Source organism: Motacilla alba, chromosome 19 (genome assembly GCF_015832195.1).
Source record: "Motacilla alba alba isolate MOTALB_02 chromosome 19, Motacilla_alba_V1.0_pri, whole genome shotgun sequence".
In the NCBI taxonomy this organism is placed as follows: Eukaryota; Metazoa; Chordata; class Aves; order Passeriformes; family Motacillidae; genus Motacilla; species Motacilla alba.
In genome coordinates, this window is record NC_052034.1 from 4,789,707 (window position 1) to 4,805,988 (window position 16,282).

A 16,282-nucleotide genomic window follows, 5' to 3' on the forward strand; every position below is an offset into this window, starting at 1 on the left:
CACGCCCGGAACACAAGAGGAGCCTGAAGGAGGAGGTGTCACTGGGGCTGAGCAGCAGGAGAGCTGCAGGCAGCACACCCAGCCCCTCCAGCACAGAGCTTACACACACACACACACACACACAGAGCTCTACAGTTCTTTCAAAGAGTATATTAGAAGTAAATATTTACATCTATTGCAAATGCTTAATAGGCAACACGGGACTGAGAGCTCCCCTTGGGTAGGGAAGGACAGCACTGGCCAACTACTCACATCCCCAGCTCCCTGCAGGTGGCAGCTGGATGGAAGCCTTTTCCCCTCCCAGGACAACCCACAGCAGGCTCCTCCTCTGCCCAAGAGCTTCCCACTCCCCTGATACTGGCTCTGGCTAGGCTGAGGGATGGATGGGAAAAGGGCTGACAGAGAAGGGAGGAAACTGCTCCTACTGGTGGGGCAAAGAGCACCCTCTGTGCCTTTGGGGTGGGAACAGACAGTGCTGTCCCCAAGGAAAGGTCAAAGAGAGACCATGCTGGAGTCTTGCCTCCTGCCTCTCACCCTACAAGGGCAGGAGGGCACAAAACTGAGCACCTTTTTGCTGTCCTGTCTTCCCCAGGAGCCTGACCAGCATGAAGGAGAGGATTAGAAGGATTTATTGAGGAACAATGCCAGTGCACAGAACACATGGCATTCCTCACCCCTTACATCATCATGGGATGCTGGGGTAGGAACCAACAACAGCCCTACCCCACTGCTCCAGAAGCCAAAATCCCCATGGAAGCATCTAGTTCTGGTGGAAGCATCTAGTTCTGGCCTCCGTAGAGACTGACATTCCCACCCCAACCTGCCCCTCTGCAGCAGCCCGCTCTCACAGGAACTGGGTTTGTGCCTTGGCTGGCTCCCATTCCAGTCCTTGCCCTGGAGCCAGCACAGCAGCAGAAGGGCTCTGGTGAGCCTCTCCTCCTCCCATGCAGGCTCTAACTCAGCTGGCAGGACCTAAAGTTCACAGAGCACCTCCTCTGGGCTTTGAGCACCAGCCACAGGAGGAGGAGATGCAGCTCCAAAGGCAGCAGTTCCCAAGCCCAGCTTCTGCCATCCCAGTGGGGCTGTTCAGTGGTTCAGGAGAGGAAGGGGAGGGGAAGTGCAGGGGTGGCAGTAGCTAAACTGGTGTGTTTTGTCAAGGGGCACCTCTTACCCCTTAAACTGAAGGGGGGAGGGTACCTGTGGGTCCCTGTTACTGTGGAGGGCAGCTCACAGTCCCCTGGGGATCAGGCACACACGGTAAGGAAAGCTCCAGGCCTCTCTGCAGGGGTGACAGTGACCTACAACGCCCAATATCTCTCCCAGCAGCAGCGGAGGTTTCTCAGTTATGGCTTTTTTTTTTTCTTTTTTCAAGATACAGAAAGAGCTTAGAGACGTAACAAGTACACCTCCCTCTGCATCCTCTGCTCAGAAACATCTGACTCTGCCTCCTCCAAAAGCCACGCTGCTGGCTTCCAGCTCCAGGGACAGCCAGAGGCTGCCAGGCCGGGGTCACTACGCCAGGAGCCGGATGATGCCGTTGTCCGAGCCCAGCAGGAGGTGGCACTTTGTGGGCAGCACTGCCAGGCTGGTCAGTGTACCCCGAAAGTTCTCTGAGCTCAGCTTGGTCGTGCTGGAGGGCAGGGCTGAGGACTCCAGCATGGAGTAGACCCCAATCTTGTTGGCCACGGTGCCAGTGACCACTTCGTTACCGTAGAGGTCGAACGCGTGGATGGGCTCGGAGGCAGATTTGTAGTGGTGCAAAGGTTTCTGCTCCAGCTCCTTCCAGACAGTCAGGGAGTGATCTGAGGAGGAGCTGATCAGCACGTTGCCCTCTGCAGCCTGCAGGAAAGCAAAGGCCAGTGAACAGACATTTCTGTAAAAAGTCACAATCTGGTGCTGCACGTGAGAGCAGCAGGTGGCTGCCAGTGATCCAGCGGTCACAGTGCAATCCCTCAGGACAGTCAGAGCCATTTCCAAGCAGCTGATGATACTGAGCAAGGCCTTGGGTGGACACTGCAAGGTAAAGGATCCTCTGGTAGCTGGCAATCTCCTCCAAGAGATAGGCTGGGCCTCTTCTCAACAACACCCTGACACCCAACAGAACTCATTCATCATCTGTTACTACTGCAGTGGGTACAGGGATTACCATGCAGTCTCCCTCCCCGCTACATCACCTGCCAAACTATTTTCCTTCTTAGAAGAAGGAACTGGGAGGCTCTCTCACAGTTGAAAATACTGCTGAGAGTAGGAGAAGCCTGGAGCTGCTTATTAGCAGAGCTAGTGAGAGGGTAAACAACCCACACTGCTGAACTTTGTTTAACCCACATTTGGGTCGAGGACACTGGAGACCCAGCACTGCTCCCTGGGGTGGGTAAATATGGACAAGAGTTACTCATTAGAGCAACACTCTCCCAGGGAAGCCCAGAGCCCCGTGGAGAAAGCAACACATTTGCTCCTTCACAGGAGCCACGACTCCTCCCTGCCCCTGCTGCACACCTGCCGGGCAGGAACTGAAACCCAGGAGGGCTGAACTCTGGCAGCATGAGCTGGACCAAGAACAGCTGGCAGCAGCACTAACCACGGGGCAGGAGAGCTTGGGCAGCCCCTTAGGGACACTGCAAGGGATGCAGCACACAAGCCCTGAAGGACGGACACACCACACAGCCTCAGAGCATCAATGAGGCCCCACCCTGACCCCAGCTGAGCCTCTCACCTTGATCTGCAGGATGTCTCCCTCGTGGGCAGGCCAGCCCCGCATGATGAGCCCCGTCCTGGTGTCCAGCAGCACGATGAAGCCGGAGGAGAAGCCGGCCATGACGCTGCGGCCGCTGGGGCTGACGGCCAGGCAGCGGATGAGCCCCGCGCTCACGCCGCTGGCCAGGCGGAACTCGTGCTGCAACACAGACAGTCCAGCTGGGGGTGAAGCTCAGGGGAGCTGGCATTTAAGGGACAAGCTGGTTTCCACGGAGCCATCACAGCTGGCTTTGGGATCTGGGCTTTGGGCCAGCTGTGAGCCCATCAGTAAGCACAGGGTTGGAGGAAGGTGGCTCGCAGCACCGCATACCTGTAGTCCTGGCTTCCTGTGGTCGATGAACCTCAGCACAGAGTCTGCACTGGCCACAGAGATGCTGTGATAGGGAGGTGGCATGGTGGTCACAGCTGTGATGGGGACTTTGCTGTCTAACTCGTCAAAGGTCCGCAGAAGCTTGCCTGTGAAAAGATGGCAGATATTACAGCAGGACAAGTCACACAGCAAATCTCCAGTTCTGTGCTGGTTTATAACAGGAAACATCCAAACTCAGCACAGCAGCCCCTGCCTGTAAGGGCTGGACCAGTTCACTCCAGCTCCTCACCCTTCCCCTCCTTACCCGTGAACTGGTCCCAGATGTGCACGGTGCCATCACAGCTCACCACGTGCTGCGGTGCCTCCAGCTGGCTCACGTAGAACACAGACTTCTTGTGCTCGGCGTAGGTGAAGCGTGGTGGCACCTCGCTGGTGCCATCCCCGTAGTTGTACAGCGGCCAAAGCCTCACCGTCTTGTCCTTGCTGCCACTCAGGAAGAAATCCTCGCTGCCCAGCGGTGCCACGCACTTGATGGCCCCGGAATGCCCTGAGAAGCTCTGCAGCTTGATCTGGTGGAAGTGGAAGCGGGGGTCGTGCTGGCTCACCCCGATCTCGTACTGCCAGTAGGCCAGCCAGTTCCCACAGAGCATGTGGGTGCTGCGGGGCAGCTCGTGCTTCAGGGCACTCTCCTCGCTGGACGAGCTGGGAGCGAATCCATCAGTGCCAGCACTGAGGTGGAGCAAGCCAAGACCCTCCCGCTGCGTGTCCACGGGCACCTGGATGCGGTTCCCCACCAGGACGCTGCCAAAAGTGCCAGAGTGAGTGTCCTCCTGGGGGCTGGAGAAGGGCTCGGCCCCTCGAGGGTCTTGGTCTGAGCCCACCACACTGGGTGTTTGCTCCAGGCCAACAGCCTGCAGGTTCTGGGGGCTCACGCTCTCCAGGTGGAGGCTGGCCAGCTTCTCAACCAGAGAGTGGTTGGGCACAACCGTGCGGATAACGTCACCTGAGGAGACAGAGACAATGTGGCTGCAAGGGAAGCAATGTCCCCATCATCATCATCATCATCATCATCATCATCATTCCCCTCCATACACTGGGATGGGAACACAGCATCCCCCAAGTCAGCTACATCTGCTCCCAGCCAAGGCACCCTGAAGTCCAGAGGGCTCCCAACCCAAGAATCAGCCCAAGCCATGCTGTAGAAGCTGTGGGTTCCCCCCAGCAGCCCTGTGAGCTGTGTCTGCCCTGGAGGTCAGACCCAGCACGCATGCCCAGAGCACAGAGCTCCCTCACAGATCCCTGGAGCTGGTGGCCAAGGCATACCCAGCAAGCAGGAGAAGGGGATGTAGGTGATGTAGGCCATTTCAGGGTTGAACACCTTCTGTAACTCCACCAGCACAGATGGATCCAGGGCCAGCAGCTTCCCATCTGAAAGGGGCACCTCCATCACTGGCACCTCACAGCTGCTCAGTGACTCTGCTGTCAACCCCTGGACAAGAAGAACAAGGTCAGATAAACCCCAAGACGAGATGCTCTTACCACACAAACACAGCCAGGTATGCCCATCACAGTCCCACATCTGGGGGAGTGCAGGAGGGCTTCTCCCACAGCACTGACCTGCTCCTGCAGCTCCTGCAGCAGCGAGAATGCCCCAAAGAAGTTGCTGACTGTGTCACTGAGGTGCTGCTGCACCATCTCCTGCCCAATCCGCAGGCAGATCAAGGCAATGAGGCTGATTGTCTTCACACACAGGACAACACGGGCCTGGGCTCCACTGGGGAAACTGAACAGGACATCCATGACCAGCCTGCCCTCCACAAATCCCTTTTTTCCATCCTCTGCCTCATGCTTCCTGCCTTTTCTGTGTTCCCAGAATGCCTTCAGCAGTGTACCAGTGCGAGGAGATGCACACCAGAGCACAAACACCCCCAGCCCTGGCAGCATCAAAGCCCCCCACAGAACCATTCCCAAATCCCCTGATTTTGTGCCAATCCCGCAGCACTCACCCGACAGCTGGTGAAGTGAGGAAGCCCAGCACCGGGAGCAGCACCTCCTGGCTGATCTTGGGCAGGATGTCCATCAGTGTGGTGTCAGACAGACACACCACGATCTTCTGTGTCAGTGTCACGGCAGCCAGCAGCCCGGCCTCCTTCCGACTGTTCAGCCGGACACCGCCGGAGCCGCCGCCGGGCGCAACCTGTGACAGGGACTCCTTCAGTGCCAGGGCCACCACCTCCCCAGCAGGACACAGCAAAGGTGACCCCAGGGCCCTCCAGGCTCAGCCTCGAACCCAGCACAGCACTGCTGGTCACAGCTCCTGGAAGAGGAACCTGAGCACTGAATCTCAACAGCAAAATGTGTCCAAAGGGATGAGTCCAAAAACTGACAGGCACCCATCAGCACAAGAGATGAGCCTGCAGAAAATGGGGAATGACACCCCTAAGCTCACAGATTTCCTCTGCAGAGCACAACATCCCCACAATCGGGAAGCTCAGCAGCAAGACCAACAACCCCGCACTGACCCAAACCACCCTGGACAGCCCAGAGCATCATTTGCCAGCTCAGAGAGAGGGGAAACTCTTACAGATGCCCAATTTAAAAGCAAAAATCAGTGTCTTCATCCCACAGTCTGCAGAGGAACAGTCCTTGCATGAAATATCCAAACACAAATTACAGGCAAACCCACTGCTGACTTCTAGAAATCCAGCTGCTAATAATTTCACGAGGCAGAACTGCACATCCTTTTTCTGCTGACAATGTACTGCTGCTGTTATGGCAGTGCCAAAGAGTTAATAACATCAGCAGCAACACAAAAATATTTCTTTCTAGATTGTCCTATTTCCTAACTCCTAGACAAATCAAACACCCAAGAAAAGAGAGCCAGTAACAAAAGCCACAGACAATTCCCAGTTCCTGCCATATTTCTTGTACACCTGCCATCTTCCAGCTCATCACAGAGGCTCTTCCTCTCACAAAATAGCCACCCTGCCAAATCCTGCAAGAAGGATTGACTTTATCCCATTTGTGACCCGCCAGTTCCATCGCTCCGGTGTCAGGTTGCCAAATGCTGTTTCACAGGGGTATTTAATCCCCTCTGTGCCCCCAAGCAATGAGCTTAGGAAAGCAAAGCAGAACAGCTGGAGCTATGATTGCAACTGGGTGGAGAATGATTTTTGCTGAAAAATGGGATTTTTTCCCCTGAAAAATCTCCCCTTCAACGCTGGAAAAACTGACAATGCCTTTTTGTTTTCTTTAAATGAACAGCTGTGGCCTCTTTTCCTCTATGTTTAAATTATCAGAAAGCTACTGAAGTTTTCCATTTAAACAAGAATCCATAGCCAAAGTGTTTACAACCACTAAAGATGGAACAATATGAAAAATAAGCCTGTTTAAGACATTCAAAACCTTTTTCTTCTCAATGAAAAATTAAGTTTCTCGACCAACTGCATTATACATTTCCTTCTTGCTATGAACTTCAAGCTGCAAAGTTGGTGAGCCTTGCCAGTGCTTTTTATTCAGTTGAAAACCCGTTGGTCTCCCCCCAGTTCAGCCCTATCTACCCACACAGACCTCTGTGAGCACTCACTCCAGCAATCTCACAGCAGCACAAGCTGCTCCTCCTGCCTGTTATCACAATCCCACCCTTGTGCCAGCTCTGTTTGGGCACAGAAAAGCAGAATAAATGCTTTTTCTCTGCTTTCACAAGGTCTGACAGGGAAAGAGGGGTATGAACAGAGCTGTGTGCTTTGCTGGGAGCAGTCTGGACCTTGTGGCAGGAGGTGAAAGTGCCTCTCCTGCCCTTCTCAGCCAGCACAGCCAGAGCTGCTTAGCCCATACTGGCCCAGACAGAGCCCAGCCAAGCTCAGTTTATACACAAGAAACCCCTGGTAAGGCTGGACTAATTTTTTTTACATCTTTCCTTTATGCCTGGACAGAGCTCTTGCCCCAACAGAGAGGAGGAAAAGGCAATACTGACCAGGTAGCTGATGTAGGGCAGGTACTGGTAGGTGAGGACAGGCTCTCCATACAAATATGCCACGTGCACGAGGCAGGCCAGCACTGGCTTGGACACTTGATCTCCCAGCACGGGCCGCTTCTGGTAGATATTTCCTGCACTCAGGGGACTGTTCTCATCACTGCTCGGTACAAACTGCTGCCTGGTCGGGCCTGCCCACAGAAAAACACATCATGAGCTGAAGCAGCAGCCCCACCCGAGCAGACAGACTGGGGGCACAGCCCACCCTGTGTCACCATCGTATTTCCTGGAAAATCCCTTCACCAAGATTTCTTCTCCTGGGAAGGTGAGAAGCCTCAGAGAAAAATGTAAATAATAATTATCTGATTCTCTTCTCCTGTGTTTGCTGCTTTGGAACGTGGTTTGGACATTGTTTACCAACAGGTGACTGTTTGATTGGTTCCATGTGAATTGTGTTGACTTAATGACCAATCACCATCAGCTGTGTCGAGGCTCTGAGGAGTCACAGGTTTTTATTATTCATTCTTATTAAGCCTTCTGATGCATCCTTTCTCTATTCTTTAGTACAGTTTTAGTATAGCACTCTTTAACATAATAAAATACCATAAAACAATGAATCAGCCTTCTGAGAACATGGAGTCAGATTCTCATCTTTCCCCTCATCCTGGGGACCTCACAAAGACCACAGCCCTGGAGCCTGGGGAGGCATTACCGACGTAGCAGGACGTGAGCAGCCGCAGCAGGTTCCTGGCGATGAAGCGGGACGTGACGGTCGGGCCCAGCTTGGCCGAGAGCCACCTCACCATCTTACAGGCTGTGTCTGCAAAACAACAGCAGGCCCAAGGACAGCGCCCAGCACGGCACAGATTAGCTATCTAACAGTCTAGCAGGCCCTGCTGCCCCAACCCTGACTCTCAGAGCCGCATGCAGTCCTGGCCTCTCACCCTGCTTTCATTGCTGTCCCCCTCAAGCTGGGACCACAAACATCCCCAAATCTGGACCCAGTTCTCCCCAGGACACTGGCAGGGTCTTACCCAGCAGTATGGTCTGCTCCTTGTCATCAGAGTGATCTGGCAGCTCCTCTCCCTCCCCATCCTCTGGCTCGCTGCTGTCATCAGCCAGGGTGACATCCACAGAGGCCCCAGCAGCATCCACGACCACCGTCAGCTCCGCATCGACCGCCGCGTCCTCATGCTCCTCTTCCTCGTGCTCCTCTTCCTCCTCCTCCGACTCCTCGCTCTGCTTCAGGTCCTGGCTGCTGTCCATTGACTTCAAGCTGCTCTTGTCCTTCTGGGAGTCCCCATCTGCAGGTCTGTCCTCGCCCAGGGACACCTCGCTGGCGCTGCTCTTGTCACTCAGCCGGCCGAGGCTGAGCGATTCCTGCTCCTGGGGCTGCAGGGATTCCCCGACGTAGAGGCCGCTCTGGAAGTCCTCACCCTCAGGCAGGTAGGCCTGGTCGTGGAAGCTGACCCCAGAGGTGTAGTCCAGGAGGTCGAGTGCAGCAGAGCCGTGCTCCACGTCCATCTTGATCTCCTCCCCAAACACACAGGACACCGGGCTCTCCCCTCCACTCTCATCGTCCTCGGCGGTGCCGAGGAAGGATTTGCTCTCCTCCCGCGAGCTCTCGATGCCCACCAGGATCTGCAGGATGTGGGGCAGCAGGTTCAGGAGGAAGGGCTGCAGCCCCAGGCGCACGATCAGCTGGGCCACAAAGCAGTCTGTGTACAGGTAGAACCTGCCGTGGCGGGAGCAGGGCGTCTCGTAGGCTCCGATCAGGGGTTTCAGCAGGTATTTATTGGCATTCTTGGGCCCCAGGGATTTAGCTATGGGTTCAAAGAGGTACCACGCCGCGTAGACAGCGGTGTTTTCCTCGGACATCAGAGATAATATGAAAGGCAGAAGAATCTCCAGGCCCTCGGGAGTGATTTCAGAAAGGATCCCCTCCAGCTGCTGCCACAGCTGGAAAACAAGCTCCCGGCCTTGCCCTTCATCCTCGATCTTCTTTGCCTGATAGGTGAAAATGAACTTGTGCAGAGCTGGGAAGTACGTGGGGAAGGGGACAATGGAGCTGAAGGGGCTGAGGAGCTGCGTGGGGCAGGGTGGGGGGAGGCCCTGGGAGATGGGTTTGTATTCAAACAGCTGCACTGTGCCCTTGCCCAGCCTGCTCTTCAGCAGCTTCTCCACGGGCACGCTCAGCTGCAGCAGGACGTGCAGCACGTGCTGCAGCGGGGCCGGGATCTCCTTGGGATGGTAACGGCAGAGGTTCCTCACCATCAGGAACCGCTCCAACAGCGACGCGTCGGGCTTCGAAGGACGGAGCCTCGGTGCAAATATAATCTCAGCTACCAGGACGCCCAGAGCTTGCATGTCCCTCTGGAAGAGATCTGAGAGACCCACGGGTGGCTCTTCCCACGGCCGCTCCATCAGCTGCATCTCACTGCTTAAGCCTTTAACCAAGAAATTGTCCAGTTTCTCCAGTTCCTCCAGGGCCTGGAGCGGGTTGAAGCCTTCAGGAAGCGTGATCTTCACGTCGAGCTGATCCACAGCCCCTGCCTTGCTCCGACGGAGCGGTCGGACCCCTGAGGATTTGCCCTCGGTGACATAAGCAGGGAGGGTGGAGGGCTGTGCTGGAGGCACAGCAGCACAGGGCTGGTCAGGGGCTCTCCCAGAAGCAGAAATGGAATCCAGGGCTTCCGTGCCTTGCTCCAAATCATCTTCACCAGCCATGGGTTTCTCCCCAGACCAGGTGGTTTCACTGGGAGTAGCCTCCAGGACCAGCCCGTTGACTGCATCTGTCACCTGGCCTTGGATGTCCTCCAAAACCACAGTCTCACGGATGTTCTGGAGCAGAGGCCGGGCAATGGCTGGAGCTTCAGCAGGAGTGTAGGCAGGTCCCACCATGCGCCTGGGATGGGGCTGGTCAAAGAGCTGCACCACTCCGTAGGTCGTCAGGTGCGTGTGGTTGTCAACCAAGTGGAGGCAGACGTTCTTCTCCTTGACTGCATCCTTCCCCAGCAGCTTGTAGCCAAACGTGAGGTCGATCCAGTGGTGCAGGTCCTGGGAGACCTCCCGGCTCTCCAGCAGCATGCGGTGAACTTGGATGAACTCCTCGTAGGAGCTGCACCACGAGGGCACATCCAGGTCGGGCATGTCCGGGTGGATGGAGCGGAAGATGGAGGGGTCCGTGTAAAACTCTGGGATGCACTCGTCAGGTGTCCAGCTCTGCATGCGCTCCATGCTGGCCGGGTACTCGTTGGGCTCCCACTGGGACCTCACGTGGCAGCACAGCACTGCCTTGGGTGTCCTGCGGGCCGTGTACACGTAGTAGGTGATATCCGAGAGGACGTCTGAGATGTGATGGGGGACGTGGAGCTGCTCCCCGCTCGAGCCCCCCGCAACGAACGCCTGCTTGGTCATCTCGTAGGTGAAGTCCAGCTGCTTGTCCCCCTTGTTGAGACGGAACTTGGATTTCCTTAGGTCCCTGAACTTGCCGTTTTTGGTAGTGAAGTCCACCACCCACGGAAGAACCGGGTGGTAATTGGGGTCTCCCATCCTCCTCCCAGCCAGGCTGTTCAGACGCATAAGGTAGTCGAAGTTGCTGACCTGCCCGTGCACCCACTGCAACACCAGGTCTCGGAGGTCCTTCTGGCAGGCACTGCACGTCACCTCCTGCCTTTGCACGCAGCTTTGCTTGCTCTCTCGTTCCAGACCACCCTCCAGGTTCTCCTCCTCCTCCCCCGGTCCCTCGTACCCTCTGAAGTTCACGCGCAGCCGGCTGCACAGCTTCTCATCCACAGCCACGTCCCGAAGGGAGAAATCCCCACAAGCCAGACCCGCCTGGTGACAAGCCCTCATGGCCTGCAGCACGTGGAAGAGGAGGAAGAGGATCTTGGCGTGGCTGTTGGTGAGCTTGGCCGGGCTGAAGGTCACGACGTCGTGCAGGCAGTACTGCACGTAGGGGTAGACGACGTACAGCATGTCGGCCGACTCCAGCAGCGCCTCAGCCTGCAGCACGTTGGGGCACGAGGACGCCCCTTTGGCCACGCTCTCCTTGGCAGGGGACGTGCCAGCCACGCTCCTGCCCACCTGGAGGACGGGGCAGCCGTAGGCTCTGTGCAGGGCAGCCCTCAGCGCGTCCAGCGCCGGCGCCGTGGGCGGCGCGTCCGGGCGCCGGTAGGGCCGCGCGTACAGCCCGTGAGCCCGGCCCCACAGGTTGCGGTAGTTCTGGGTGGCCACGCTCTGCATGAAGCCGTGCAGGGTGTCCGCGCTGCCACGCTGCTCGGGGGGCTGCGCCACCCGCAGCGGGTACCCCAGCCGGGCCTTCCGCAGCCCGTGGATCTCCACCCGCGTCCAGCCCGCCGGCAGTTTCTGCACCGAGTGCTGCAGGAAGGTCCTGAGCTCCACCTCGCTCAGCCCCTCGGGCCGCGGGCAGGCCGGCGGCAGCGCCCGGCGCTCCTTGAGGCTCTGCAGCCATTTGGCCGGCACGAAGGCGGTGACGTGGGTCCTCTCCGGGGCCAGCTGCCGGCGGTCGATGTTCAGGTCCTTCTCCACGCTCTGCAGGAAGCTTTCCATGCTGGATTCTGCTGGGAGAAAGGTGGCCCGGACGGGCTGTGAGCGAGCAGAGCGCCCTGCCCGCCCCAGCGAGCAGCAAGTCTCACTTCCCCATCGGCGCTCGGGTGAAACAAAAAAGGTGGTTTGAGGATCTTGGTCGCTGTGCCTGCGTGAGGGGGTTGAGATGGGATCAGCCCTGGCTGCGAGGGACAAGGTGGGACCTCTGCAGCCCGGCAGGGTGACATGGTGGGGCTCCCACAGCCCCCAGCAGGAGGACATGGTGGGGACACGATGGGGACTGGCACTGCCAGGTGCTGGGGGAAGGGACATTACAGGACCTCTGCAGGCCCAGGGTTGTTGAGAGGACACACAATGGAACATCCACAGCCAGGGAGTGGGACGTGATGGCACCTCTTCAGCGCCAGGCTTGAGGGACACAATGCGACATTCACAGCCCCAGGGACTGAAAAGGACCGTGATAGGATATGGAGGGGGACATCTGCAGCGCCAGGGCTGGCAGTGGGGACACAACGGCACCTCCGCAGCTGGAGGGGAACACGAGGGCATCTCCAGCATGACCCCCGTACTGGGGACACAACGGGACTTCTGCAGGGCCCGGAGAGGGGCCGCGGGGGCGCCCCGGACAATGCTCCCAGCGAGGAGCACGGACCCAGCACCGAGCACGGACCCAGCACCGAGCACGGCCACGGCCGGTCAGGCGGCCCGGGCCCCTCGGGCCCCTCGCTACCGGCGGGGGCACCGCAGAGCCGGGCTGAGCCCCGCGGCGCCGGGGGCCGCTCCGGGGAGCCCTCACCCCCCCGTGGGGTCCCTCACCGCCCCGGCGGCCCCGCGTTACCTGGCGGCGGCGGCTCAGCCGCGGCGGGCGGCGGCGGGGGCGGCCCCGGCCATGTTGGTCAGCTGACGGCGGTCACATGCGGCCGCCGCGCCGCCATGTGCGCGGGGGGGCCGGGCCGCGCCGCCCGCCGGGGCCCCGCGGGGCCGGGCCCGGGCTCCCTCCAGCGGCCGCGGGCCGGGGGGGGCCGGGGCGGGCGGCCGTGCATGGGCAGCGCCGGGCGTGACGTCACCGTGACGTCAGAGGCGCCCCGGGCTGTCAGCTGGAGCCGGGCGAGCCGCGCTGACGAGGCAGCCGCTCTTAAAGGGGTCCTCACCCGCCGCGGGCGGACCCCACCGGCGGCAGGTGAGTGCCCGGGGCAGCCGGCGTGGAGCGGCGGGGCCGGTCCAGCCCCGCCGCCCCGGGACGCTGCCGCCCTCTGCCCCGCGAGGCACCGCACGCTACGGGAGCTGCCCGGCTCCGGTGCCCGTGAGCCGAGCCGGGTCCTCCCGCCGCCGCCCGGGCGATGCCGGGCCTCCGGTACAGGTCATGAGGCACACGGTCACGACAGCCACGGGCGGCCGGACCGCGCGCGGCCCCTTTAAGGGCGCCGGGGGCTCCCGCCGGGCAGCGCCGCATGGCGCGGTGGCGCGTGGGAGTCACGTGGGTGGGACGTGGCGGCCGCCGATTGGCCGCCCTGCCCTGGCCCGCTGCAATCAGCTGTTACTGGGACGAAGGGCAGGAAACGGCCTTAAAGCGGCACCGCAGCTCCGACCCGCGCCCCACGGGGCGGCAGCGGCGGGAGTGCCGGCGGGGCAGCGGGTGAGCCCTTCAGGTGGGGCCGGGCCGGGCCGCCGCTGCGCTGTGCTCCCCCTCGCCGGCACCCGCGGCGGGCGCGGCCCCTTTAAAGAAGTTGTCCAGTCATCGCGCGGCGCTGCCAAGTCATCGGGGTCAGCCGAGTTCTCGCGGCCACGCCCCTCGCGCCCTCCCATTGGTTCTCGCGGAGAGCGCTCACTTCTGATTGGTCGAGGACTTAGAGCAACTTCTCGGAATCGGGGCTGTGTCGCCAGCCCCGGCACAGGGAGGCGCCGCCCGAGGGCGGGCGGGGGCGGCCGGGCCGTGCCCGTGGCAGCGCCACGCCCCGCCCGGGGCCCGCGGAAGGGTCGAGCCCCTTCGGAGCCGCCCTGCCCCCGCCGCCCCTTCACCAGCTTGAAAATGCCAACTCACAGCACGCGGGGCACGCCGGGAGCGCCGCGCCGCACTACAATTCCCGGCGTGCCCCGCGGCGGGGTGGCCCCGTCCGTTCCCACGGCAACCGCCGCCCGGCCGGGAGGCAGCGAGGCTCTCCCCCGGGGGGTGGGCGGGGCAGAGCGCTGGCTTCACCTTCCCATTGGCTGAGCCGCGGATCGCTCCTGGCCACCATTGGCGGCAGGGGGTGGCAATCGCGGCGCGGGGGCGGGCGCGGCGCGCGGCGGCGGTACCGGCCGGCGATTGGCCCGGGGGCGTGGCGGGAGGGCGTGGCCGGGGGGCGGCTGCGTCATGACTCCGCCAGCTGATCCGGGACGGAGCCGGCGCGCGGCGGGGGGAGGCGGCGGCACCGGCACCGGGCACGGCCCGGGCGGCACCGGCGGGGCGGCGGCGCCGGCGCCCGGCCGAGTCCCGCCCGACCGAGCCGCGCAGGTGGGTCCGCCGGTACCGTGCTGGGTCGGGCGGTTTGGGTGGCGGAGCCCCGCGCGGCGCCCCCGGTGCTCCGGGGCTTGAGGGGCCCCGCCGTGCCCCGTTAGGGAAGGTCACCTTTCCCCGGGACAGGGCGGCCATGGGGGGTGCGGCGCGGGGCGTCCTTCGCCGGGCTCCGCGGCGCCGCCTGGGCCGGGCGGCCTCGCCCCCGGTGTCGGTGGGGCGGGGAGGGGGGGCTGGGAGCGGGGCCGTGCGCGGCTCCCGCGCCGGAGGGTCCCGGTGGGGCGGGCGGGGCTGCGGCCGGGGCCTCCCCGCCGCGGGCGGTGGCCGCCCCGGGGGTGACCTTCACTCCGGGACCGGACTGGGCAGACTTTGACCCGCGGCCGCTCCCCGCCGTGGGCACGGAGCGGAGCATCCCGGGCGGCGGAGGGCCGGCAGGGCGGCGGGGTGTCCCGCAGGGAGTGGAGGGAGCGGCTTTGCCGAGGAGCGGCGTGGGGGGAGCTGCCTCCGTTAGGGGGGAGGGGGGAGTTGGTTTCACCGAGAGGCGAGACGCTGGGGGAGGGGGGGGTGACCCGGTTATACCGGAGAGGGGCACCAGCTGGGGGCACGGCGCTCTTTACTAGCGGGGCGAGCTCCCACCGGGGCCCTTCCCAGAGCCGCTGGGGTCCGTCGGTGCTGAGAAGGGCTGGGTGGGAGCCTTGTTACCGGCAGGGCCCCCCCTCGTCGGTTCCCGGTGCCGGCGGGGCCCCCGGTGCCGGCGGGGCCGGTGGCTTCAGCGGCGGGTGCTGATTCACGGGCCGGCGGGGGTGGAGCAGGGCCGGGACCAGCTCGCTGGAATCCGGACCAGATGTACCCGGCACGCCAGGAATGCTCGGCATCCCCGCCGGGCCCCGCCGCCGCCGCTGCGCCCCGGCCACCGGCCCCGCACCGAGAGCCCCGCGGCACCCACCGGGGCCGGGCCAGCCGGGGCCCGCAGTGCCTTTGGGAGGATGCTGTGGTGGCCCCCGGGGGGTTTCCCGGTGCCCGGTTTCCCGGCAGGTTCCCAAAACTCGATCCCGAGCAGCCAAAGCGCTGGAGCGAAGGGATTTTCCCGGGGCCGGGGGGGAAGCAGTGGGGTCCCACAGCAGCCCTGGGCTTGGCGTCCTCGCCCTCCAACAAAACGGCTCCGAAAGGGGCTGAGCTGCCCGAAATTGCCTCTCCTGCCCGAAATTCCCCCGCCGTGGCTCGGCAGCGGCCGCCTGACAAAGTGTCTCCCCCGTCAGGAAGCAGCTGGCTCCCGGCCAGGTGGGACCCTGCCAGCCGTGATGGATGCCCGAGGTGAGCCCTGGGAACGCCGTCACCCCCACCTGCAGTGGCCGCCCTGCCGCGGCCACCGGGCCCTGCTGGAGGAGCTGCCTTATCTCTTATTTTCCAGCAGAAATGGCCTTGGATTTCCCTGCCTGTTCCTCGTGGTTTAGGGCTGGCTGCAGGTGCTGGAGCTCACGCACCGCCCGCTTTGGGAGCGGGGAGGGATGGGGGGAGCTGAGGTCGGAGCTGCCTCTGGATTTCCTTGGATGGGGGGGGAGTCCCTGGGGGGAGGTCAGCGTTGTGAGGAGGGAGAGGGGCTGCTATGGGTGACGGCTCAGCTTGCACAGCTCAATCCTGGCTCTGAAATGTGTGTTCCCTTCCCAGGTGCTGCCGTGCCACCCTGCTCCTGGCTAACCAGCACCAGTTCTTCAGTGGCAAGCTTTATGTCCTTCTGCAGTAGCTAAAGCTGCCAGTTGAAGAACTGTTGAATGTAGCCACTCTCTTCTCGTCACTGGGACCTTGGATGCCAGCCAGAGCTGTGCCCTGAGCCACCAGGATGAGCCCCTCTGCAGAGTCCTGTGGGTTGGAGGCTGAGGATGAGTCTGACCAGGATGAAGAAAGTCTCCGTGGAGCCTCCAGACAGTGCCTTGGCTGGAGGATTGTAGCCAGCTGTGCCAGAAGGGTTGCCAAACTCTGTCCACCCTCCGTGGGGTGGCACTGAGCTGGGAGGAGACTGAGAGAAGCATTAAACGTTGTTTTGCTCAACTGCTCAGTTTTAGGGAGTTTGTTGCCCGTGGGAAACTCCCTAAACTCTGGATCAGGTGGGGGCACAGACCCTGGGAGGGGGCACAGCACCTGAGCTGTGTCCCCAGCGAGGCCACTCTGGGCTCTGCGG

At 61.5% G+C, this 16,282-nt stretch overlaps 2 protein-coding genes across 6 annotated transcripts; one reads left to right on the forward strand and one right to left on the reverse strand.

The window, feature by feature from the left end:
* Positions 1 to 132: 132 nt before the first annotated feature.
* On the reverse strand, positions 133 to 13,609 carry WDR81 (WD repeat domain 81). 4 transcript variants are annotated; one of them, XM_038157662.1, is made up of 11 exons: positions 12,448 to 13,609; positions 8,075 to 11,620; positions 7,753 to 7,860; positions 7,041 to 7,231; positions 5,071 to 5,261; positions 4,682 to 4,847; positions 4,388 to 4,553; positions 3,369 to 4,067; positions 3,065 to 3,210; positions 2,714 to 2,893; positions 133 to 1,839 (listed from the first exon to the last, which is right to left on the reverse strand). In XM_038157662.1, the coding sequence occupies exons 2-11, from the start codon at positions 11,610 to 11,612 to the stop codon at positions 1,513 to 1,515; spliced, it is 5,712 nt and encodes a 1,903-aa protein (XP_038013590.1). In that variant the 5' UTR covers positions 11,613 to 11,620; positions 12,448 to 13,609; the 3' UTR covers positions 133 to 1,512. The 4 variants fall into 4 exon arrangements, with proteins under 4 accessions (XP_038013590.1, XP_038013592.1, XP_038013591.1 ...); XM_038157664.1 differs by having other exon boundaries at positions 8,075 to 11,623; XM_038157663.1 differs by having other exon boundaries at positions 8,075 to 11,711.
* Positions 13,610 to 13,764: 155 nt separating this feature from the next.
* Positions 13,765 to 16,152, forward strand: LOC119709664 (OTU domain-containing protein 7A-like). Of its 2 annotated transcripts, XM_038157676.1 has the most exons (3): positions 13,765 to 14,103; positions 15,363 to 15,417; positions 15,772 to 16,152. In XM_038157676.1, the coding sequence occupies exons 1-3, from the start codon at positions 13,963 to 13,965 to the stop codon at positions 15,849 to 15,851; spliced, it is 276 nt and encodes a 91-aa protein (XP_038013604.1). In that variant the 5' UTR covers positions 13,765 to 13,962; the 3' UTR covers positions 15,852 to 16,152. The 2 variants fall into 2 exon arrangements, with proteins under 2 accessions (XP_038013604.1, XP_038013603.1); XM_038157675.1 differs by lacking the exon at positions 13,765 to 14,103 and having other exon boundaries at positions 14,137 to 15,417.
* Positions 16,153 to 16,282: the final 130 nt, after the last annotated feature.

What these genes read in the sequence shown, in the direction of transcription:
- WDR81 (XM_038157662.1), bottom strand. Translation starts at nt 11,612, where the DNA reads ATGGAAAGCTTCCTGCAGAGCGTGGAGAAGGACCTGAACATCGACCGC. An exon ending in GGAGCAGACCATACTGCTGG is followed by an intron (nt 7,861 to 8,074) that starts GTAAGACCCTGC and finishes GTTGTTTTGCAG; the next exon opens with ACACAGCCTGTAAGATGGTG. An exon ending in CTCACTTCACCAGCTGTCGG is followed by an intron (nt 4,848 to 5,070) that starts GTGAGTGCTGCG and finishes TGTCCTGTTCAG; the next exon opens with TTTCCCCAGTGGAGCCCAGG.
- LOC119709664 (XM_038157675.1), top strand. Translation starts at nt 14,948, where the DNA reads ATGTACCCGGCACGCCAGGAATGCTCGGCATCCCCGCCGGGCCCCGCC. An exon ending in AGCCGTGATGGATGCCCGAG is followed by an intron (nt 15,418 to 15,771) that starts GTGAGCCCTGGG and finishes TTCCCTTCCCAG; the next exon opens with GTGCTGCCGTGCCACCCTGC.